Here is a 24,469-nt window from a genome sequence, read left to right on the forward strand (position 1 = left end):
GATAAATGTAAAGAATGAATGAGTGGAGACACTCGTATTTATAGTCATTAAACTTAAACATAAACTTTGTAACCATGTCCATAATTTAGATGATGATACATATGTCACATGCTGCTGTCACAGGCTTCTAAACTTTCAATGGGGATAGAAATGGCCAGTTCCACTTTTGTAACAATGTTAATTGTAACTGGTTTCTGAAAGTTTCATGACCAAATACTTACCAAACTGACTCCCACACGCAGAAGTTTATTCAGTTCAAGCTTAGCACGGTCACAAAGAAGTAGAATGTTCTCACGGTGCTCATGACTCGTGTAGGCCGAATCGGTGAAGTCTTGTGTCCGCTCCACTATCGTGTCCAATGCCTGAGTTAGTCGTTCCTTTGAGTCAGGTCCCAGGAGAGTGAGTCTAGTCATTTCCACAAGATCCTCCAACTGCTTCAGTGCTCCAGATACGGTTCGACTCACCTCCCAGTCATCCTGTTCAGACATGCCACCATTTCTCATCTTGAATAATCTGCAGATTCCACCTTCCTATCTACCTAGATCTGTCTTAAAACTGAAAATTTTGTTCTTTCAATCTATCTATAGTACATGACTAAAACACACACTCTGTTCATCTCGAGAGTCATTCCCTACAAACCATCTGCATAATGTAAGATTTGAGGTTTTCACAGCGGTGAGTACAAAGATTTCTGTCTTCTGGGTTGTTGCGCTGTGTAGTATGGTCGACATTTCAGAGGTCATACTGCCTCCGTCATCAGGGCGATGAATCGCCCGGATGACCTCTGAAACGTTGGTAAACATCGACCAGACTACACAGCGCAACAACCCAGAAGACAGAAATCTTCATCTGCATAATATCTCAACTTTTTAATGTGAACTGACAAAATTAATCTCTGAAGTAGACATTTTATAAATGTAGAAGCAAATCTTGTTTTATGTCAAAAATAAAGTTCCTGTAGTTTGTATAAGCAGGACCACCATCTGAGACTTTCAATGCACTTTTACTGTTCACATCTTGCAAAATACGACACATGACATATGTATGAAGTACCGTACCTCATTAGCACCATGCTGATCCATGGGAGATATGGCATCACCCAGTTGAGCGGCTGAGTCCAGCACTCCATCTTTAACAACATAATGTATCAGATCCATTGCACGTCTCATCTGACAGAATACTGTGTCACGGTTCTCCCGAGCAGATGGGCAATCAGGATGCCGTAAACAAGTCTAGAAATATAAGTCCAAATAATCATTACAACATAAGTTCATAGAATAAAGTACTTACCTCAATAACTTCTATACAAAAAGTTTTAGATTCAATGAATATATGAATTTGTAAGCAGGAAACTTAATTTATATCTTGAAGTAAACAGCGATCATCAAGTTCTACTGAACAGTTTGCCATTAGTTAGCCAAGATATTTAACCGTTTCCACACTACAAGATTTCTTGCTCAAAAGTCTCAGTCACATCTGCTGCTCTGAAAAACTTGGTGCTATTGCCAACAATTTTCTTTCTGCTAAATAAAATTTAGCCACCTCTTCCATTAAAATTTCTCTTTCATTTAAGCCCATTGTCAGTGCCTGCCCTCAACACAGCAAATAATTTTAAATTGCTTTTTTATATACTTTACAATATTATTTAACTTTTTAATAATAAAATATTTCACCAGATTCACTACTAAAAATATCTGCTGAGGAACATAAACCCCATGATGAACACTAAATCTATGAAACAAAGTCTTCAATTGATGCATTTCAGTGTTTTCCAGAAGTGACAAAATTTTACAATACAACAGTTTCCACAAAGAATAAATCTCTGGATTTCAAAGCGCAGACCTCACCTTTGAGGACGTAAGAAGCATCATGGTTGAACGTTCGAGCACTTGTCTTGCCGCTGCCATCTGCGCCCTTCTCCTCTCATCCTTGAGGTCATTTTGACGATCCCCCGTCAGGTGAGCAAGCTCCACCATCTCGGCTCCAAACTGGCTGAACGCTTTCACAAACTCTGTGAAGTTTGTGACGCTCTCCAGCCGACCCAAGCTACGAGCCACCTGCTCCAGAAAACATGTGATTTCTAAGTCATAAGAACTGTTCAGTCCGAATACTTTCCTTAATACTTGGTTTCCGAGTGTCCGCTCTTCCCCCAAAATTAGAAACCGCACTTTTAGTGTGTGGTATCGTTAATATAGTGATCTCTTAAACCTGTAGTCAAAGCATTATTGTACACTACAGAATTTTACATCAGTCCACATCAAAAAACACTGAAGGCTCTTGTGACCATGGTAATAAACCCCCGAGTTCCATAAAAGAAACGAAGAAATTTGACCAGCTGAATGTACTAATGGTTACTCATGGACACTGATGACATATTAAAATACCACATTTAGTCCATTCGGTTCAAAACGATCTTGATTCTTATGCGTGCCCCCGAAAAACTTCAGCGCAATGGAATCCTCACCCTGCCCTTCACAAGAACTTTCCTAATAAACTTCAATTGACTTTTTTCACCTTGTCCTTGGCAAGAAGCAGCTGCTTTACGACGACGATATCTGCCAGCAACAAGACTCTTGTGACAGAACCAAGCAGACATCGTGCAGCTCGAACCACGGCTCCTCGGTCTGTCAGAGAATCCTCCAGAGCAGCCTCGCACAGCTTCTCAATAGCAGTACCTGCCAACACAGCAACAAAATCCAAGGTTGAGAACACTTAAAGCAACGGCTTCTGCCAAAATTACACCGACCTGAAGAACACTGTAAATGTGCCATCAGCAAGCTTCCAAACATCAAGGAATTAACACATAAGGATCTTTTTCCTCTAGATTGGCTGGCACTGCGGGATGTATTCTCCCACAGGATTCTCATTATCTCCAAGGACTGGATGCCGATAAACATTATCAACCTACGGCTTGACTTGGAATATGAACCACGCTGGATAACTGATAGTACTTTTCAATTAATAGTCTGACACCACAAAAATAAAATTTGCATGACAAATTACAGCGTAAACCCCAAACACCAAATTTGGTTGAAATTATTTATTATTGACTGCAAATGGGTTTATACCCGGTGGCAGTGTCCTACAATAACATACAAAACAATGAGACAGAACAGAACAATGAGATACATCAACACAATGAGACAGAACAAAACAATAAACAAAAGGACACAACAAAAACAATAAGACACAATAAACAATGAGATACATCAACACAAAGACAGAACAAAACAATAAACAAAAGGACACAACAAAAACAATATGACACCCAAACAATGGGATACATCAACACAATGAGACTCAACAAAACAATAAACAAAGGACACAACAAAAACAATAAGACACAATAAACAATGAGATACATCAACACAGAGACAGAACAAAACAATAAACAAAAGGACACAACAAAAACAATATGACACACAAACAATGGGATACATCAACACAATGAGACACAACAAAACAATAAACAAAGGACACAACAAAAACCATAAGACACAACATACAATGAGATACATCAACACAGAGACAGAACAAAACAATAAAAAAGGACACAACAAAAACAACACATCCCACTCAAAATCAACCAACTCATAAATTACAAAACCATCCAACCTCAAGTACTTAACTTAAAAAAAAGAACTTAATACCACCTAGACATAAGACAATAACTGTAATGTATTACAAACGTCATGAACTGATGCACTCACACAACAATACAATGAGACACAACAATACAACATACCACACTCAAAATAAAACATCTGACACACAATAAAAAAACACACATCCACTAACACACATCCACTAATTAATCACAGTGGTTTGGGAACAGAACCCGCACATGAACAGTCAAACAGGGAGACAATACCTTCTCCATTAGGTGAACATTTTGTGTTTCGTGTCAGAAATCAGTCTGCTTACCAGCTGCACGTGCCTCCTTGCAAGCCTCGTACATATCCTCCTTGATCTCAGGGTTGTCATCTGCTATTGTTTCCCCCACTGTAACAAACCTCTCCACAGCCAGATTTACAGCCTGCCCAACCCGAGCCACTGCCCTCAGACTGCGCTCTGAGCATAGCGGCCGCTCTCGATGAGTCACTAGTGTTGAGATCTGCACAAGATTAATAATATACAGTGAGAAAAACAAAGATGTTGTGTTAGAAGCTTATGATGATGCTAGTGTAGAAATAAACACAGAACAAAAGATTTATAATCAGAATAAAAGACAAAAATTTTCACACTGGTAATGCTAATAAATTTTCCAAAACTGTCTGGATGTTACAGAACTAAGGCAACAGGCTCTGATCAGTATACAAATGCAGGCTTATATGAAAATAGTAATGTACATTCAGGTCCCATATAAGCCTTAAAGTAACTACAAGTTCTGTATTTTCAAGAAAGGTTCTATACCATGGGGGTGAACAAGTTAAAATGTCCGTGATTCTTAGACTTAATTCCAACATTCCATCACAACATCAAACTATACTTTCACGGAGCTGAACAATACTTTTGTAATTTTCTCCAGATAACCTTCAACTGCATAATCCCCATGGACAAATCCTCCTAAAAGATCATGAGCCCCTACAAGTTCTGCACTAAAACTTGCATGACTGCATAGAATCAATTTGCCAAGACTTGGAAGACTTTAAGCATGTAAGTAGTCACATAGATTCTGTCAGTAAACAACTGGGCTAGGATTTTCAATTCTTGGCACAGACAGGGATCTTTTATTCATCACATACCTAACTAGAAAAAAATCATCAATGAGGAGACAACAGTGCCAAAAACTGATTATGAAAGGAGTGACACGTCAAAGAAGAAGAGATCAGTGATGGACACATTTATACCAACTGAGTTCACTCACAGCATGCACCACTACATTAATTACTAAATCCTGGTAACCACCTACACAGTAATTGTGTTCTAATAAAACGATGTATAAATTAAACACCTTTTGATGAATATACTCAATGGGGTTTATGTCTCAGCTTGATTCTTAGGCTATTTAACGACGCTGTTTAATGCACATCCGCACGTTACTCAGTGTAAATTAACAGTGCGTGTCATGATGGGGGGTGGGGGGAAAATTACATTTTCGTGTTTTCGAATTACACGGTATTTTACAGGTATGAAACTACTGCATAAATCGGAGAATATATGTATCATGCAGCAATTTCATACCGAAACAACTTATTTCCTCGCTGCTTCAAAATACATCAACAGGCGACCTTGGGATTGCCGAATATTTCAAAACGAAAAAAAGTTTACGCCATATTTAAATATCTCAAATATCAATGCGCAAATGTTATTACTGTTTTTGATGGGGCAAAACCAACATAACGTCATCGATAAAAGATTTAAAACTCGGATATATACAATAAATAACGTTTAAATCGGAACTCACGAGAAGAATAAAAAAAATAAGCAACTAGTCACAAAAGAATGTCAGCTGTTACCTGTCTATCTGATATGTTTGCCATATTGTCTTCTTGAATAATTATTACGTATAAATTATTAAAAACCGCACATTATAAAGACAGCAACAGCACAAGGAAGACTTATTCGGGTTCGCGCTGCGAGAACATGAACCCGGGCAACCACACGCATGCGTAGCTGCAAACGAGTGGGGGGGGGGGGGTCTCGCCTGATCAATAGGCAACTACGATTGAGACTCGACCATTGAGCTCTACCTGAAGGAGACATCCTGCATTCTAACGTAACGATAAGGGAAACTTCATCAATATGACGCTTGGGTGCTTCGCTCTATCGGTACGTACTGGCACTACAATGGGCGGATCTATATTACGGCAATTTGGGAATTATGAATCGATGGATGCAAGTATTTGGAAGGAGCTTGTGTAACATATTTCAAGGGGCATTCTTCGTTTGAGGGAATGAGTAACGCCACAAAAAGCTTCGGTTCAGCATGCAACTCGGTTGAGATTCGAACCGGATATCTCTAGAGTATATTCGTAAAAAGCACCTGATTCGTGCAGGCCACAACCTCTAATAAAACGTCAACTGCAAGCGATTTGGAAGGGCGCGAAAGCAAACACGCAATAATGGCTTTGGACGGCCTGGGAAAAACCACGATACATTCATCACGATAGAAAGGATGAGTCGAGAACCATACTCGGTATATCCAAAAACAAGCCATATCTGTCAGCCACTAACCGTAACGCTCGTTCTTACATAAATCAATGAATGGAACGACGGCGTGAGTAATCGATTAAATCTTCAATGAACATTTCAATTCAGCTCCAAATATCAACGAAAGTTGATCAGCTCTCTGCTTAGTCTATATTAATCAGATTAGTAATCTTGCAATGGTGTCCAGTTTTGGCAATACCAGATTAGGAGAATTTCGGAAAAACAGAACTTTTTTCCGAGAATACATACGCCTTCAGAACACGGAAATTAGATATCGAGAATCAACTTATGTTTACTTATGGTTTATTTAACGATGTTGTCAGTGGCGTAGACCACGTGGAGTCGAATGGTTCCTTAACAGGAACAGCTAGTAACACAGCCGCGAGGTTCAGTGTGGGCGTAACAAACCGGCGTTTATTAACCAAAGTTCATCAAAACAATTACATTTGTTTGTCAAAATAAGTATCTGTAAACAGGATTATACAGATAACTCTAAAACACAAGTTATGTGCAAAATAACGAATCGAAATTGTGAAACAAAGTTGACTTCAAATGGTACAACTGGCTTCATGAAATAAAACATCGACTTCCGACCATAATAGCGATATCTATGATCGAACTCTCGACTGCTGGGCCTTGACAAGAATGAGTCCAGCAACGCACAGCGACTGCGATGGTCGATAAGTAGCTTGGCAGTTAAGTATTGTTATGCCAACAAATGCATGACACAGCTGAGTAGCAACAAATACATAACGCGCTTTCGCAAGGCAGCGATCTGCATGGCAGCTGGATTGCTATGTAAACATAATAATACGTACCAATAGTATTGGCAATAATGTTTAAACAATTAGCAGAATGCATGGCAAATCTGTAGAAAACTGTTAGTTTTGCGTCCGATTTGTGATGTTTGAATTCATTTTAGTAACGTTGTGAATTTACAGCGATGTATGTATACAAGTAGCATTGTTTCTCATTTGTTCCGCACGAAACCTCAGAATCACTAAAGAGCGGTAGTCTTATAGTTAGCTTTGCTCAATATTGTATTCCTCATGTAAATTTTCGGGCTTTCGCAGTATCCACAGAGACACTGGGACTCGAGGCTGCTTCGGGAGTCATGGTGGACATTAAAAACCTCGAGGGGTGCAAACGAGATGTAGCTTATACATAAATTTAATTTCTAAATTGTAACCCGACCCAACCAAAGAAAGTTGTGCAAGACGAACAGTTTGCTTCGTCACCATTTTCAACCTATCTTATGCGATTATCGTTCACCTATAAAATTATGTGCGAGATATAATCGAAACATTATGTTTATTAACCTCGCGCATCCGTCCCTTCAACACATATTCGATACTACCGTTAACATCTAATATGAAGGCAAAAAAAATCCGCATGTTCGCAGCTTTTCTCCATGTTGCCCAGTCACTGATTTTTCACACAATCAGCTCTCGTGCAGATGCTGATATGAGATAACATTAAGATTATTTTCTGGTCTGCTTCTGAAGTTAAGTTGGAAGCTCATTTCCCATTAACCCAGCTTGAAAACGTTTGTATAGTAGTTGGTATCAATTCTAAACACTCAAGTTAGTTGCAATCAGCATTTTAAGACTTAAATGACTTGTCTGAACGAATTAACACATCTCTGGCAATCCTCTGGCCTATTTAAAAATTTCCACAATTTAAATTAAAATTAGCAAATCTTTTTTTTTGACAGAAAACGCAGAAATGCAGTTACCATCATGTCATAAATATCCCAACATTACATGTAACTGTTTGTTACATTGATTAAATAAATCTGTAAAACAGAGTCCTTGGGAAGGAAAGAGTCAACCAGACAGTTGAGAATCTTCCCCACATTTTCTGGAAATATCACATCCACAAGAACCACCACTGGTCTGTATCCTGAGTCGATGAATCCAGTCCATATCATCCCCCCACATTTCTTTAAGATCTATTTCAATATTATCCTCCTATCTATGTTTAGGTCTCCCAAAATATTTCTGCATTTCTCATCTCTTCCATGTGTGCTATACATAGTCCATTAAAATCCTAATATATTATTTGCTGAAAATTATATTACTTGAAGATTTCTGTCTTCTGTCTTAACATCGACCAGACTACACAGCGCAACAATCCAGAAGACAGAAATCTTTATACTCATCGCCCTGATGACGGAGGCAGTATGACCTCAGAAACGTTGGTTAACATCGACCAGACTACACGGCGCAACAACCCAGAAGACAGAAACCTTCATACTCACCGCTGTGAAAACCTAAAATCTTACATTATATTACTTGGTTATATTCATTAACAGATATTAAAAAATACAATGATGTAATAAGATAAAAATTGTCAGCTGATATGGAGGTGATACACTGTAACCAATTACAATACTACATCACATCGTAACTCACAATTCACAAAAGTTTCGAGGAAATCATTTTTAAAGCAACAGACACTGCCATCCAGATTACCACTTCTGGATTTATACATTAAATTACTTTTATTTTAAACACACACACACCCAAGGTTGTTCCTTAATTTGGTTATTTTACGGGTTCTACTGAAGAAAATAAAAATGGTGATGAACAGTAGATTGATCAAAGTTATGGCAAAAGAATGCCTTTGACCTTCTGTGAAGATGGCATGAAGATATGTCTCATAAAGTTGGGGCATTGTTCAACAAAATTTAATTTTTGGTAAATATTTCATCTTACAATCTGAGAACATGCTGCTTCTCTATAATACCCTATTATAAATGTTTTTCATTAAAACAGGACCTTTAAGTCTACATATATTCTGTAACTGCATTAGATCATAAAAATTATTCATCTACTAAATAAATGCTGAATTATTTCTCTTGATAGGAATTAAAACTTATAAATTCACTGAAAATTTTGAGTCCCTCTGAAACAAACTCTAGAGGTAACACTGCGTAATTTTAATTGAATTTTGAGAAATATTAAAAAGAGTGACACGAGTATTTGAACAACCATATGGTACAGAATTTATTGTGAATATACCCAATGTTTTGATTATTACAAACTTTTTAACGACCACATGCCTCAATACACCAACACTTACCTAAATGCAGGGTTCTAGCCCAGAATAAAAAGAATCCATATTTTTGGGTGTGCCCTTAATTCTACTTCACACACTACACAGATGTCATGGTAATATTCTGAGAACATACGGTAAAACATCTGTTGTTTTATTTATTTTCATGTTAAAACTAGCTGAAACATTTACACAACTTTCTAAAATGGCACAAGACTTGCAATAATTAGAAGGTGTGGTCCTACTACGCCACTTGTAACTTCCGAATTATCGTGCATGATTATTCTCATTATTTGCAAATAACTGCTATTGAAGTGCAGTTTGGTTCCTAATTCCATACAGTATATTGGCGATGTACATGACATTTAAAAGTGTTTACTGCCTTTCCCATATTGAAATCGATTACGTAGCCTATTACAGTGTTGCATGTCCTTTAAATGAACACTACATTTCCAAGCCTGAACCCTTGCACATGTACTAGCAATCTAATTACTGTAATCACTATACAGGTAAGGGGTGGAGCAAGGACCCAGAAGGAGAACACACAGAATTATATCTTCCGAGGGCACAACAATCAGGAACTTCAAAGTATTTTCACCGCTTGATAGAAATTATATTGAAACAGTATAATTTTCCGTTAATAAATAACTGGCATGTATTTCCTTACCTGTTTGACTAGTGGTATAAGAGTTTGCTCGATACTTTTGGTCCGTATTTCCAATGTGTTCTGCTCCAGCGGCTTTTCTGCCGCCATGTTGGGCTTATACTTTTGATCCAGAGCTTTTGATTGTCGATTACAACAGTTTGTTTCGACCGATCGGCGATATGAGACCAACCTGTTGAGTAAACATAGAACTATGCAATAGTTTGTATTTTACATTAAATTATAGATGGCAGACGGATACATATTTTTATGTTCACTAAAATTATTTGAATTAGTAATCCCCCTTACCTCACTGTTGTATTTTTGTAATTATGGGTTACTACATTGTTAGTATCACAGACTCTTTGACTTCGAACGATTAGTGTACTTTTTTGGAAAGGACATTAAGTCATGGCCTAATTTAAGATATTCTAGCATTTGCCTGGAGGGACTGAAGAAAACCACGTTGTCTCAAACGTTATGGGCGGTTAATCCATGATATGTTCCTAAGTATTTGCTTCCATAAACAACTGTACCATTTTCCGTTTGCAAGATTCCTTCATGAAGCACCAGTTTTATTTGAACTGATACAGTAGTTTTCAACAGTACTTGTAGCTTAGTTTGAGAGATGCTTGCAGCTGAGAATGTTCTGATAACAATATTATATGCACAGCCTATGACAAACTATCATACTTCCTAGAGTTGACATATAAATACTTAACAGGTAAATATTCCTGGAGTTATATCTTTAATCCTTACTCACTATATACATTCATAAGTCCAGAACTTTGTATCCATAAAACCTGTCATCATCTGTATGATAATATACTACTATTTTATGTCATACTGTTGGCAAGTCATATGTGAAGTCCATTAACAACAACATGATAAAAATATAACTGTAATAAAAGTTCAAAAAATTAACCTAGTGAATACTTTTATTTTCCTGATTTGTGATTTTTATATGTATTACAGACAGACTTAGAATATAATTTAACTACAATTAACAAATGTGGTGTGAGGAAGTGGACTGGGTTCTTCTGGCTAATCATAATGTCCAGTGGCAAGCTCTTGTGAAAACAGTAATGAACATTTGTTTTCTATAAGAGAGTAGGTAATTTCTTGACTAGCTGAGTAACTATTAACTTCTCAAGCATAAGTCTGTTCCATGGATATAGTTAACAACAATGCTCGGAGACATGTAGAAAGCGTTCAGAAAGAACCTACAGTAAAAACTTATAAAGTTATAGCATAAACAATGTGTCTTTATAGAATTGAAACTTTAGACATTAAATACAACTTAACACAATCAAATATCTAAAGAATGTAGTTCATGAACTTCAAGATTAAACATATATTTTATCATTCTGATAATTTATAACAAAAAACTTTGTGAAGTCTGCAGGTCACATACTGTTATATGGTAGATTTTCTGATAATCTTGCAAACTTTTGTACATCTGTTCCTAACTTAGTTTGTATTGTTCATTTCTGAAAGCAACTTTTTCAGTAGTTGTGTCTTCTGCACCTTGCCAGTAGCAGCAGTCCTTGGAAATTCATTGGTGAATCTGATGTACCGTGGGATGCGGTAATCAGCAACCTGCAATATACAAATTATTTCTATGAACTCTTTACATGTTTTGATATGGTAAATATTTAATTAAGTACAGAGGAAAACAATGTCTGATTCAGCATAGTGTGCTTCACTTTGTAACAACATATTTGTATCTACAGTAAAGGTCCAATGACACATTCACTGCCATAATTGGAGTTTCTCATTTATGAGATACACTTTAATACTGCCACTGTAGAAAATTCACAACTTAGCACACCACTCTCTAAAACTTGGGCTATAAGCACTGACATTTTTTTACAGTCTACTGTTAAATGTCTGGTAGTAAATGTGCATGCAGGAACACAAAAAAGTCATTTGAATAATATACAGTAGACCTGTATATTATTAATCTTTTAGTCTTCAGAATTAAATTTTAGATTAGAATATTTTAGTGGACAATATTTTGGAAAAACACAACAACCATGAATATATGGTATGTCCATCTCACATCATCACTCACTTTATCCTTAGAGTAATCGATGATATCTCGTTCTGTAACAGTGGCTCCTTCACGAAGACGGATGTAAACACAGATTTCTTCTCCAACCCTTGGGTCTGGCACTCCAAATGCCTAGGTGGATATAGAGAACAAAATTCATTAACCAACTTCACAGCTAATTAAAATTATTCAGTTGTCTTGTGTGTTTGCCAATATTCATCATATTGTCAGAAATAGATATTGCAAATTCCATCCATGCACATATAAATAACATAATTTATTATTTTAAAACTTAATTTCTGCTGAAGACATTTTTATTTTACATTTATTTGCTTTTGCTATGATAACTCTCAAATACATAAAAGGATTTAATGTTAAAGGAGTCAGTACTTTTAATAGAATAGTTCTGTCCATAGCAGAAAGTATGCTTTTCTTAGTAGTAAACTTCTTGCAATCCACACACAAAATGCATAGAATAAACACAATATGAGACCATAAGTATGTATCCATTTTGCTTGTCATCATGTTTAATTACATATACTGCTAAACAGATTTCAGTTAAATTTGGTGAGGAGGGGACTACATTGCATATTAGCTTCTTAGCAACAGATTTGCACATATAATAAATGAAAAATAAATTCAAATGAGTCATGCACAATGGCAAAAACCTCATTTGGAAAATATCTGTACTCAGTTCAAGTTCCATTGGTGGGCTTTAGTGAATAAAATTAGTAAATTTTCAGCTTCCATAACAGGTGATTCCTTCAACAGCTTCATTGAATACTGACAACTAATAAGCTAGTGAAATAGCTGTGGGTATGACTGCACCTGAGCTTCCATTATATCGGGATGTGCCTCAAAGAACTGTTCTATCTCAGATGGGAAGATTTTGTCTCCAATCCTGATGATGACGTCCTTTACTCGACCTACAATTCTTGCATAACCATCTTCCTGAAGCACAAACTGGTCTCTGAGACAGAAAATGTTTTACTGTTTTAATTATTCACTTACTTCATGACACTGTATCAATTACCAAAGTTACGTAATGCTAAATGAGTGTAGAATGAACGTGAATGGTAAATGAATTCAGATGGATATGAAAGAAAGTAGTCATAGCCTACTATAAGGAATGATCCCAGAATTTACCTCCGGGCATTGAAGAAAACAACAGAAATTCTCAGTCAGAATAGCTGACCCCTAATCAGAATTCAAACTATGTACCTTCACAACAGTGATAAGTGATTAAGCAAGAAGCTACTGAAACAAGACACAATGTTATATTTAGTGAGCAGAGCAATGATAATCTAAAAAAAGGGGGGGGATTATTTTGTTGTTGTTGTTGTGTTTATGTTGCTGCATTATTTAAAACTTTCATAAAAATTAGTATATTATGAATTATTTGTATTGATATTTTACAGAAAAACTGTAACTAAATTACAGATTAGTGTGAAGAAACTGAAATGGAAAATCTTTATATTATTGGAAATAAAAGCACACAAAGCTACACTGTCTCTCCTAAACGTCAACAGGCAATAGAAGATGTAGAATTGACTGCAGATCCTCACCCAGTTTTTGCCCATCCATCTGGACGAATAAATTCCCGGGTCTTTTCTTCATCATTCCAGTATCCCAACATGACACCGTGGCCTCGCACCCAGAGCTCTCCAGGAGTTCCCATAGGAACCATGCACCCTTCACTGTCCACCACTTTCATCTGTTATTCAGAACATGAATTTTTAACATGATTTTCTTATTGCACTACTTTGTGATTTATACATCACCTGATACTGTTACAATAGTCAGTTCACGAAGGTCAAACAGGGGAAAAAGACATGCATGCAGAATTTTGATGGGAACATTTCTTTGAAGGTGGCCACAGTCAAGACAAACAGTAGAATAAAATGAAAATAAACTAAGCTTAGGAAACAGTTTGTAAAGATCGATTCAACTGGTTCAAGATCATGTTCAGTGACAAGTTTTATTAGAAGTAGTTTTGAATCTTCAAGGATTGATACTAGAGAGTCAGTTAGTATAATGTCCAAGTATTTACAAATTCAGTACAATTAAATGTTGAGGATCATAACTGAGTTCTGAGCATAACACTTTTACTACTAAAAAATATGTTATGATCTTGGGCTTTTGTTTCAGTGTACAACTCAGGCAGAGAAAAGAATCAGTAAAGTGAGAGGATCTGTACTGGTTGGCTATGGTGTTGGGACTTTTCTCTGCAACTCCCAATTCATAATAGTGTATAACTAGAGTAAGAAGGCTGAATCACACACGTTCAGTTTATGACAAGAGTGAAAATTCTCAAACACGTTTCTCAAATATGTTCTTAAAATTTTGTATATTTATTTGGTATTACTCTAATTCACAATGTATTACTACAAAGTTATAGCACTACATAGTCATGAAATATTTCTTCCAGTGTTCCATACAGTATATATTACATGAAAATTGAAAAATATTTTAAAAAATAACCTGTAGACCTTAACAAAGTCTTTTTTTTTCATTATGTACCAATTTACTGTTCTATGAGTAATTATGAGGAAATGACAATAATTCTATTTGAGATTCATAAAAAGGAGGGGTTATATTGCACTAATATAAATTAAAACCAAGTTCACCTGTTCATATTTAATGTATATGATGAGTACCAAATTAAATCATTTTGGAGACATGGAAAGCAGATGGAAAGATGATGGATGAAGAGACACAACTTCCCCATATTGCATTAATCTTATGTACTTGGTGCAAAAAACCAATACATCATGTTATGGTAGGATGTTCATTCCTTCCTTTATTCAATTTCGCTTTATATCAAATTGAAGGGTAGGATAATTGTGAATTATGAGTTTGGAAGGATGTTGTAGATCATGATAATGAGTTATTTTGCTGATTCCTCATTATGGAGACCCATGATGAATCCCAGGTGACTTCAAGTGAGATTAATGGTACACAAAGTGGCAATGGAGGAAGTTTCTTTCTTAGTACCTTAGTTTTCCCCTGCTAATCATCATTCCACCACAGCTTCATATTCAACTGTCAGTACCCATGAGGTGTCCAATGTCCTGAGTCAAGAGCACATCATCATACCCTCAGCCCTCAGACACGGGCTTCATCTCTGACCTGGCACTTGGCTGGTCTCAGAGTAAAGTAATCTAGCTTATATGCCTATTGCATGAAGATTTGTCTGAAAACTACAAGTTCAGAACCTTTGGGTTTCCATCATAAATAGATGAATTGGCTGGTGTTAAATGTTCTCAAAAAAAAAAAAAAAGCATAACACAAAGTCCTTTTCAGATCTCCATACCTCATAATGCTCTATAATTTTGCCAACTGTACTTGTTGTTTGCTCCAAGGAGTCTCCAGGTCTAGAACTGAACACTCCGCACAATTCAGTCATTCCATAACTTGGCTGGAAACATTAAAGAAAATGTTATTCATATAGTAGGGCTTGCTTGGCACTGAGATTTCAGGAGTATTAACAATGTCATATATACCATTATGCGACCTTTATGCTCGACAATATGTTCTCATCATGATAAATTCCAACTCTTGTTGTGTACATCCATACCAGGAGTTATGAGATGAGGAAGGTTCACTTTCAAAACTGACCAATGGCCATTAAAACAGCTTCATAACATGATGTGGCAGTATTTGGGTCAAGGATTTGCACAGAAAATAAATAAGTAATGGTGAACTTTAATATTGTGATAATGATGATAAAAATAAAAGGATGGCAGAAATGAGAGATAAATTTTCATCACCTGGAGAACCTCAATAAAACTGACAGCACTGTAATTTTACCATTACCATTTTTGTTATTTATTTAATGTACTAAGTTATGTTAGAAGCAAAAATTCTCAAACTCTTAGTTATAGACTGAGCAGTTGTCATGTGATAAGCATGACATGCAACTATTCTACACAATATAAAAAATAATGAGAAATATCACAGAGTGCTGAAATATGATTTTTTTAGAAATATTACAAAGCTTTTTATTATGATTTTCCCCATACCACAAATATTGCAGAATGCTATAAAATCAGTCAGAGACAATGCATGGGGGCATCTGAAACCAATGAACCAGAAATTACTTAAATTTATGAATCAGTACAGTCAAAACACAGGCATTTAAGTATAGTTTAAGCAATTCATGCATGACTGTACACGATCAATGAGGCTATGTGCACAGAAGCAAAATGGCAAATATTGCATTTGGAAACTGTGTACATAGTACACCTTTCCATTGCTGTGTGCCTGGTCTTCTTCTACACTTTCACTGCTTTTTATTTTAATTTGATGCATTCAAATACTCACACACAATTGTTTGATATTTAGCGTTTCCTTCATCTGCAGGGCAAGCTGTTGGGAACAAGGTGCACCCCCATATGCTGCTACCAGAAGTGTTGTGACTATGAGGTTGTGGACTTTTGATGTGGTAATCAAGTCCACATATAGAGATGGAGTTGAAAAAATGTGTGTGCACCTGGAAAAAACACCCTGATAACAGTAACAACAACAATAATAGGAAAAGAATGTTATATATCCCAAGTGAAACTAATGGTTCTCTTTGAGGAAATAATTTTCATCATCAGTATTTTTTCTTCTGGCATGTAATATGGTACATTAGTACTCCTTCTTGTAAATCATAATAATAAAATAAAGTTAAACTAATTGCTAAAGGAATAAGGGAAATTGAAAAAAATAATAATATTAATTTTAAAATTAAGGTTAATGTTATATTTTTGTTAAAACTCTTTTCACGTTGAGTACTTACAACTCCATTTCTAGAAAACAATTCTTCAAACGTAGTTCCATGTCTTTATTATTTTAGTTTGTAGAAAATCCTATGTAACAGTAGTTCAAATCTCAGCATAAACCACTCATCATGAAGCTGTAGTAGTTTACTGTAAGTGCAACTGGATTATTTGGATAGCATTAATTATCTTGTAATTCAAAAATTCCCATAAATGTTGGACCAGTTCAACCCACTCACTTGTTTTAATAAATTTCTCTTAAATAAATGTTAATATTATACTCCCATGTTCTTCTCGGCCTTACTTGTAACATTACATACTTTAATGAATTAAATTATGTTATGGTGGGCTGACTGATTACATAACAAATCAGTTTTTCTGAAAGTTCATTTCTGCAAAACCATCACAGTAAGGAAATAAAACTTCATGCAGAATTGTGGTTGTATAACCCCTTAGAAAGTGGTCACTGGAATGAATGAAAACCACACAAAATAATAATATTCTAGGATTGTGTCTGTTCCTTGTTGTAGCAAATACCTCTATTACTGAGAACAATATAATCAGTCAATACTCACTTACGGAAATGTGGTTGGCCACTCCGCATTTCAATACAGATATAACTGAATAATCAGAAGTGATCAGAAAAACTAATGACAGTAATGAAGCTGCAGCAGAAATTCCTGATTATTAACACCAATAAAAAATGTTTCATTAAATAATTACTATTTATTTTCTTAAGATTTTTCATATGTTCTTACACACATCCTACCTCTCTTGCATGACAGCTTCCAAAGTCTTCATAGCATCAAATATAGGTGATGGCAACACAGCAGTATATCCAAAAAGTAGGCTACAAATAATACCATAACAAGTGCCCGTAGAGTGACAGAACTGTGTAACAGTGCACATTTTTGCTCCCTGTGAAGTAAATAATCAGTTTGTAAAAGTTTTAAGCAAACAATATTACACTTAAAATCTCAGTCTCTAAGATGCTGCATTAGTGTTTAAAATATGAAACATAACTCTAATAGGTCAAAACTGATAATAAAGTGAAAACAAATGTGAAACCATGGTCAAAATAACAGGACTTCTGACTTATAGAATGAAATATAATAATGAATTCCATAGCTCCTTCATTGTATAAGCCAAGGATGTAAAATATCACATTATGCGAATACCAACAATTAGTACAAATAAAATACCAATGTAAATTTTTCTGTAGTGTAGGAGTGAGATAAAAGATAATTTTTCAATTTTTAAGTAAGAATTCACTTGCAAGGGGGAGTATATTAAATTTCTCTGCAACAGACTCTTCTTTTAACACCTGCCATTATTATATTTTTTTATGTAAAGTACTCTTGATTTCTGTTGAATTTCCCCAGAAGATAATTAAATACACGATAAAATGGAATAAAATGTTTTTTATTATCTGTCTTTACACACCTGTTACATGAAGACGAATAATAAAATAATATATTAATCTGCACAACATGACACTCCAATACAATTGTATAATTTTAAATTGTCTGTTTTCAAGAGTGGTGAGATTATCCTCATGGCAAAGCACGCTGAACTTAGTTTAGAGATAATACACATACATACACACTTTAGTAATAAATCATGATATTATGCTTCTTGGTGACGTTAAAGTCAACAGACAGGGATGATAAGTGGGGTTACTTACTTGTTACAAAGTCCCATGCCAAAGCAGTAACAAAGAAGCATATTCCACAGGAACATACTGCCTCCTTCAGGGTTAAATATAATAAAAATAACTTCAAACTTGAAGAAAGCAGCACCTTTTCCCAATATGTAAATAATTTTTATTATTTAAAAGCAGTGTTAAGCCTATAAATCTCTATAGTAATGGACTATCGGAAAATCTCAGGTCTTACAAAATTCATTTTATTGCAAAAACAAATAGAATCAAATATTTTTAATTTATTATTATTTTCTGTCCAAAATGAAAAGGGAATTTTGATCAAACAAACAACTAAATAAGTATTATTTGCACAAGGAAGACTATGGAATTAGAATATTTCCTGTCCTGAAAATACAGACCTTCATGCTGAAACCCATCCACTTGGATAAGAAATAGGAATTGTTCACCACGTTGTGATGGGTCAAGAGGGCAGCTTTAGGAGTTCCAGTTGTTCCCTAGGTTAATGCACACAAATAACATTATTTTATACAAGATGAAATATAAGAAATAGCACAAGTGACAAAACGAGTATGACGGAAACAAAATCCAGTCATTAAAATTTTAGTTTTCTAATGAAGAAATATAAGAAATGTAGCAGTACTTGTCTGCTGTAAATTGTCAATCCTCTCTTATCTATAGACATGTATTATGTTCATGCTTCATGAACAGATTCTAATAAAATGTAATAATGGGAAGTCTTACTGATTATATTTTGTAGAATATCTTCTGACCAAAATTGAAAAGCTGAACTCATTTTATATGCATCTCATGTAAATTCAACATAATAAAGAAAATTTGAGGTATATGTCATACCACTGATTGACATAAATACATAATCTTGATACAGTAAGAACATTTTTTATTATTTCAGAGATGTTTTTATATAATAAAGGAAATTTCTTCTAGTTAAGATACACTGCATAGCTCATACTCATGCATTTATGATCCAAAACATATGACACAAATCATGCCAAATACTTAAATTATGCAGCTACTGAGTAACACACATCTTCAATATTGTTTATTATCATTTCCTTCCTTGTTTCTTCTTTTCATGTCCTTGTTTCTTGAGTGTTCTATTAGCATGCCTACAAACATGATACTGATAGTCAGCTTTAAAAGTCTCTCACTTATGACAGATCCCACCAATTAAAACACAGAGTATAGTGAAACAGCAGCAGTATATTTATGTAGAGAGAAGTGTTCTAGCAGGCTAATAGTTGTCAAATTTTCTTAATTTTTTCTTTGTGTCTACATGAGATAAATTTATCACTCTGTTCTCAGACCAAGTAATTCAGGTTCCATTCTAGATAGGTTTTACTGTATGATAAATGCTTATATCTCTCCCAGCCTTAAAGGAAATTGATGTGTTTCTATTCGAGTACTGTTTAAAAATTCTTACAGATGAAAACTGAATGGTACATCCATCATCAGGCTGTATTCGTGTTTGAAGCTGGTGTATTTCCTGAATGTACTCTGAATCTGCAGACAAAATTATGTCCTCCAAGCGATAAGCACCTCTGTTAAACAGAAATACTACTGACAATACGTAGAATATCATTAAGGAGACATTCAAATACATACACTGTTTAGATCAGAAAATGAAATTATTATACTTCAGCGAGTAGCAATGTTCCTCTAACAGTTGAATGCAAGAATTTTTTTTATACACTCATGGGAATCATTTATGAATGTACATTTTGTTAATTTGGTGCTTGTGTACATACAGACACAAATATAGATTCATTAATTTATTCATACTTTTGTCAATGTGATGCCATACGACAAATATGTTTTTTTCTTTCATGTAATAGACACACATTCACTATTTGCAAGCATTTCAACTTAAATACGACTACGAAAGTAAAGAAAAACTTTGGAATGTACAAAAATGGGGCGGTTTCCGAGAAATTACCTCGTCAGTTCATTGGATTCAATTCTGTTAACATATGGCAATTGAATATTTTAATTAAATTTTTGTTCTTCTAATACACTCATTCAAATAAAAATCCATGCTTTCATTCGATTGCAATAGTTCGATAAAAAAAATCCGAACGAAATTATACATTAGAATGTTAAATTATACTATCGATTTTATAATACGATTGTGAATCAATGACACCAACATGTGTGTCGTAAAATGGTTTCTTTTGAGGGAAGGATTGTCGACATCTTTCAACAAGCCTGTACTTTATTCAAGTAACTCCAATACATTTCGTAAAGATGTCGCAAATGCATGTTAAATTTCTTTATAGCCATAAAAATGGCCGACAGATGGCAGCATGATGTATAGCCAAACACAGTTAAATATTTAATAAACTATAACATAGATGGCAGTATAAAGTTGTACACTCGGTGACCGACTTGGGAAGTTTATTATATTTGTTTGAACTGACCTGTATTGTTTATCACTCATGACAATGAGTGTTTTCAGGGTTGGTAGTTTGGAACTGCAGATTTCAACTCCTAACTCGGCACAGTCATTTAATTCTGGGATTAATGTTAATAGCATCTTGTAGTAGTTGGACTTGAATTTCTCTGCACAAATAAGCGCCTTGGCTTCCACTTTGGCGAGAGCGTCCTGTAGCTGTGGGGGTTGGTATGCGGGGTCGATTTGTACCTGCGATATATAAGGTAACTAAATTAATGTTAAAAATCTTAGACTAATTTCACGCAATAAATTTTTTCTAACGGACGTCCAAAACGAAGGCATTGTGAAAGAAACCGACGAAGGCGAAATACTTCCGAGTTGTAGGTGAGGCAGGTCTGTTAGAAGGTAGAATATGGACTGTGACAGTGAAGAAATGTACTGGAATATCCATCATTTACAATGAAATACATTTATACTGAACGGTCTTCCTTGACGACTCCCATCGATATAACCAATCTGAACCATTCTGACATGAGAAACTAAGCGCAAAAAGGTGTGTAACTAATATAAACGTAGGCCTGTATTTCGACATTGCATGCAAATTTTGAACCATTATAAGACCACTGTACATTTCAGTCTGAAATACATATTTTCAGTTTTATTCCTAAGAGGATGTAGTGATAGTGACCATAAATGTAACGAAGCGACCAAGCCTTTAAACTCGGAACTAATTTTTCGATTACTGTTCGGTCAGTGCTGGTAAACCACAATGCATACCGGGCTGATTCCAGGTTCAGGTAACCTTTAATTTTTAATTTAAGTTTTATATTATACGACGTGTTTGAAGTATGTAAATCCTACACAACATTCCAATGTGCATTGAAGTGTGTGTTATGATAATCATTTACGATTCACCGAAGGGCCATTTTAACACGTATGATAAGGAGACACTCGTGTGTGGAGAACAATAGGACTCCAATTTCATCTGTTGCAGTATCTTGAAACCATGGAATGAAAGGTAAGGAAGCATCTGTTCACATTATCCTGTTACATTGTTATGTAATTCATGCTGTGCGCAATAGTTTCTTCGCTGTTTTTTTTATACCCCGTGACAAGTGCTGCCATAAAACAGACAGTGGCATTTGTGAGTGAACACGAAAAGAACATCTATTTTACAATTCGGATCAGACCTACTTTTTATGTTTTAGAATAAACAGTGTTTAGATGTGAATAGCTGAATTACTAACCGAGTCTCAACTATCAAAACTAAAGCCTCAAATCCAAATGAAAAACGTAATCCATACCAGAGACAAAGCGCCTTGGATTTGATCCCAGTCCTACGAGTCCATCTTTGCCCTGGAATGATTTCCCACCAGTAAGTCTAATTTCTTAACTAGATTAACGCTATAAGTTGCTCAGAAAGGACTCTTCAGTATGGAGTTAGTCAGTTAGTGGTCTATCACATTTTATTAATCCAATCTTCGCAAACATCCGTCTCTATATGTAAATTGCTTGTGAACCTGTCTTCCATCTCAAACAGAACTGAAAACTGGGATTTCGAAAACTACGTCAAAACGAGAAATCGACTTACGCCACCTGAACCAAAATTTTCTTTATGCAATGTAAGCTATCCAAATGATTTGTCTGTAAACACAGAAAACTAATGTAATTTTGATTCTAATATACATTCAAAATAATTTATCTTTAAAAAAGCTCAGCAGTAAGTAAACAACTTCTAATTAATAAGCAACCTACAGGTTGTCATATAAAAAAATCGCTTATTACTGTTGATATAAAAATTACATTGAAGCGAGAAGACATTGGACGTGTCTGGGAACACAAAAGATTTCAAGGTTACTCGCATCAGTGCTGAACCTGGTAGGGAGGGGTCGGTGGAATCAGAGCCCAATGATGGCTGGTTCTTACTCACAGCAATAAGTCCTGCCCTGGCCGCAGCAAACCTCGAGATGTACCAACCACTGGCACTGGGGCCCCATAACCCCAATCGGTCTCCAGGCTTAAGCCCCAACTTTAGAAGTCCAGCGGCAAGCCTGTCAGCCTGAAAAAGTTACGAATTTTTACCCAAATGCTGCCTGGGGCAAACTAAGTTAATAGATGTTTATTTGTTTAAACCTCACATGCTGAAATTTTCTGTTCAATGCCATTCTTTTTAAGCGCGTTCTCATTACTGCGGATTGCCTATTAAAACCTGTCGAGAACGGCCCAACGTCGAAGATGTATGTGGAGGACCGAATTATTTAGTTGTTGAAATGTTTCATGTATTGAAATTCAAGGAAACCACTTCGTTTCAGTAGTTTATTGATTGGCAACAGTATATTTATTAACCAACAATTAAATGTGGCTAACCAGCCGGTACTGAATAACGTCTCTTTTGACTCAAGATTCTGTCAAAAGACTTAAAATTATAATAACCTTTTTTATTGAATTAATATTCAAGTTATATTTTAGTTAACAAAGAATCCTGATATTCATACAGGGAAGAACTATAATAAATAAAGTTATTGTGATATAAAATTTTAATTTAATTTGACACTGCTCACTTCTTAATATCTGGGCTTCTGCAAACCTCAATATTCTTAGTTCTCGTTTCATAAAATAATTCTGAGGAGCTCGATGATACTCTCAAATCTGTAAACTATAAAGAAAGAAAAAACATGTCACCTTTTCTTGTGCTTGTTTGAAAGTGTAGCGTTTACCCTCGTACAGCGAAATCATCGCTTCTCGCTCGCCCCATTTCTCGGCTGCTTCCCCTATCAGCTGGCCTAAAGTGAGGGCAAACAGTGGTTCTGTTCCCGAGCAGTGCATGTAGCTCGGCTTGAAGGCCACGGTCGGTGCTCTGAAGAGAATATTAAGTACGTACGAGCAGATGGATATTGGCCGGCTGAGATTATGTATATAAATATTAACGTACAGCGGGAGTTGTCAATATTTTTTCAGTGACAGGCAGAACACAATTCTTGCATGATCCCTGCGTTGTAAAACCGTTTTGTTATCTTTCTCTCTCGTTTGTTCTGTTCGCGTCTGTTGTTATATAACTAACCATCTCTTCTATAACTTTCGTCCTCCATGTCACTTACCAGTCGTAATACATAATTGATTCTTATATTAACTGACAGTGGTATCCGAAACTTAGCATCGTGTCAGATGACGCCATGATTGCATAATGAATTGGAACACACGTAAAAAAATACCGTAATCTAGTTATATAACCGGTAAAATATGAAATCCATTTCATCTTGTAAGGAGGAAATCCGACTAAGTAATAATAAAAAACGAATCATGGCATTAGATCCATTGCTTTTTACGCAGGATAAATACCTTTAACATTGTCCACAAAAATATGTTGTTGTAGCATTGCCACAAACTTCCCGTGTTTAGAAAATATTACCACTCATGTACTTAAGTTGGTGTGAAATTTGCTTCGTAGTGCTTGCATCTTACCTGCTAACCATTCTGCCGTCCTCCAGCCACGACGTACAAAAATTGACTGACTCTGACAAGCGGAGTTGTTCGCCGCTCGCTGCTTATACTGGAGAGGCACAGTAATTGATTTGACAGCTCGTAGATTAAATAACCTTGACGTTGCAAATATTCTGCAGACTCATTCAAAAACAATGTACCAAATTAGATCAGTAAAGTAAAGCGTCCCGCTACACGCCTATGCAGGCACTTGGGGGGGGAGCTAGGTATAGCTCCTACCCATTTC

At 35.7% G+C, this 24,469-nt stretch overlaps 3 protein-coding genes across 6 annotated transcripts in view; 1 reads left to right on the plus strand and 2 right to left on the minus strand.

Annotated features, from left to right (window-relative positions):
• Positions 1 to 10,003, minus strand: part of alpha-Catr (alpha-catenin related) — a 19,428-nt gene extending 9,425 nt beyond the window's left edge. The window contains exons 1-6 of one of the 3 annotated variants that reach the window (XM_022060037.2): positions 9,878 to 10,003; positions 3,925 to 4,114; positions 2,515 to 2,675; positions 1,848 to 2,057; positions 1,059 to 1,232; positions 222 to 476 (exon numbers count right to left, since the gene is read on the minus strand). In XM_022060037.2, the coding sequence (XP_021915729.1) occupies positions 222 to 476; positions 1,059 to 1,232; positions 1,848 to 2,057; positions 2,515 to 2,675; positions 3,925 to 4,114; positions 9,878 to 9,964 (1,077 nt within the window). In that variant the 5' untranslated portion in view covers positions 9,965 to 10,003. Of the gene's footprint in view, positions 1 to 221; positions 477 to 1,058; positions 1,233 to 1,847; positions 2,058 to 2,514; positions 2,676 to 3,924; positions 4,115 to 4,954; positions 5,053 to 5,459; positions 5,611 to 9,877 lie in introns of those variants that run through there. The other 2 variants (XM_022060038.2, XM_022060040.2) reach the window with 2 other exon arrangements.
• A 770-nt stretch (positions 10,004 to 10,773) lies between these two features.
• On the minus strand, positions 10,774 to 24,365 carry LOC110827899 (medium-chain acyl-CoA ligase ACSF2, mitochondrial). The gene is made up of 13 exons (XM_022060041.2): positions 24,205 to 24,365; positions 23,425 to 23,599; positions 22,673 to 22,801; positions 20,768 to 20,991; positions 19,774 to 19,891; positions 18,731 to 18,826; positions 17,439 to 17,587; positions 16,230 to 16,398; positions 15,220 to 15,324; positions 13,472 to 13,620; positions 12,735 to 12,876; positions 11,928 to 12,038; positions 10,774 to 11,452 (listed from the first exon to the last, which is right to left on the minus strand). Exons 1-13 carry the CDS (start codon positions 24,213 to 24,215, stop codon positions 11,324 to 11,326), a joined length of 1,707 nt encoding a protein of 568 aa, XP_021915733.2. The 5' UTR covers positions 24,216 to 24,365; the 3' UTR covers positions 10,774 to 11,323.
• The window catches only part of LOC110827883 (juvenile hormone esterase), a 50,889-nt gene continuing 47,292 nt past the window's right edge, over positions 20,873 to 24,469 (plus strand). The window contains exon 1 of one of the 2 annotated variants that reach the window (XM_087342687.1): positions 20,873 to 21,005. In XM_087342687.1, the coding sequence (XP_087198813.1) occupies positions 20,973 to 21,005 (33 nt within the window). In that variant the 5' untranslated portion in view covers positions 20,873 to 20,972. Of the gene's footprint in view, positions 21,006 to 21,674; positions 21,761 to 24,469 lie in introns of those variants that run through there. The other variant, XM_087342688.1, reaches the window with a different exon arrangement.

This window comes from Zootermopsis nevadensis, unplaced genomic scaffold, assembly GCF_977971745.1.
Source record: "Zootermopsis nevadensis isolate Lab colony 2312 unplaced genomic scaffold, Znev_1.0 Znev_ptg000003l, whole genome shotgun sequence".
NCBI classification, from domain to species: domain Eukaryota; kingdom Metazoa; phylum Arthropoda; class Insecta; order Blattodea; family Termopsidae; genus Zootermopsis; species Zootermopsis nevadensis.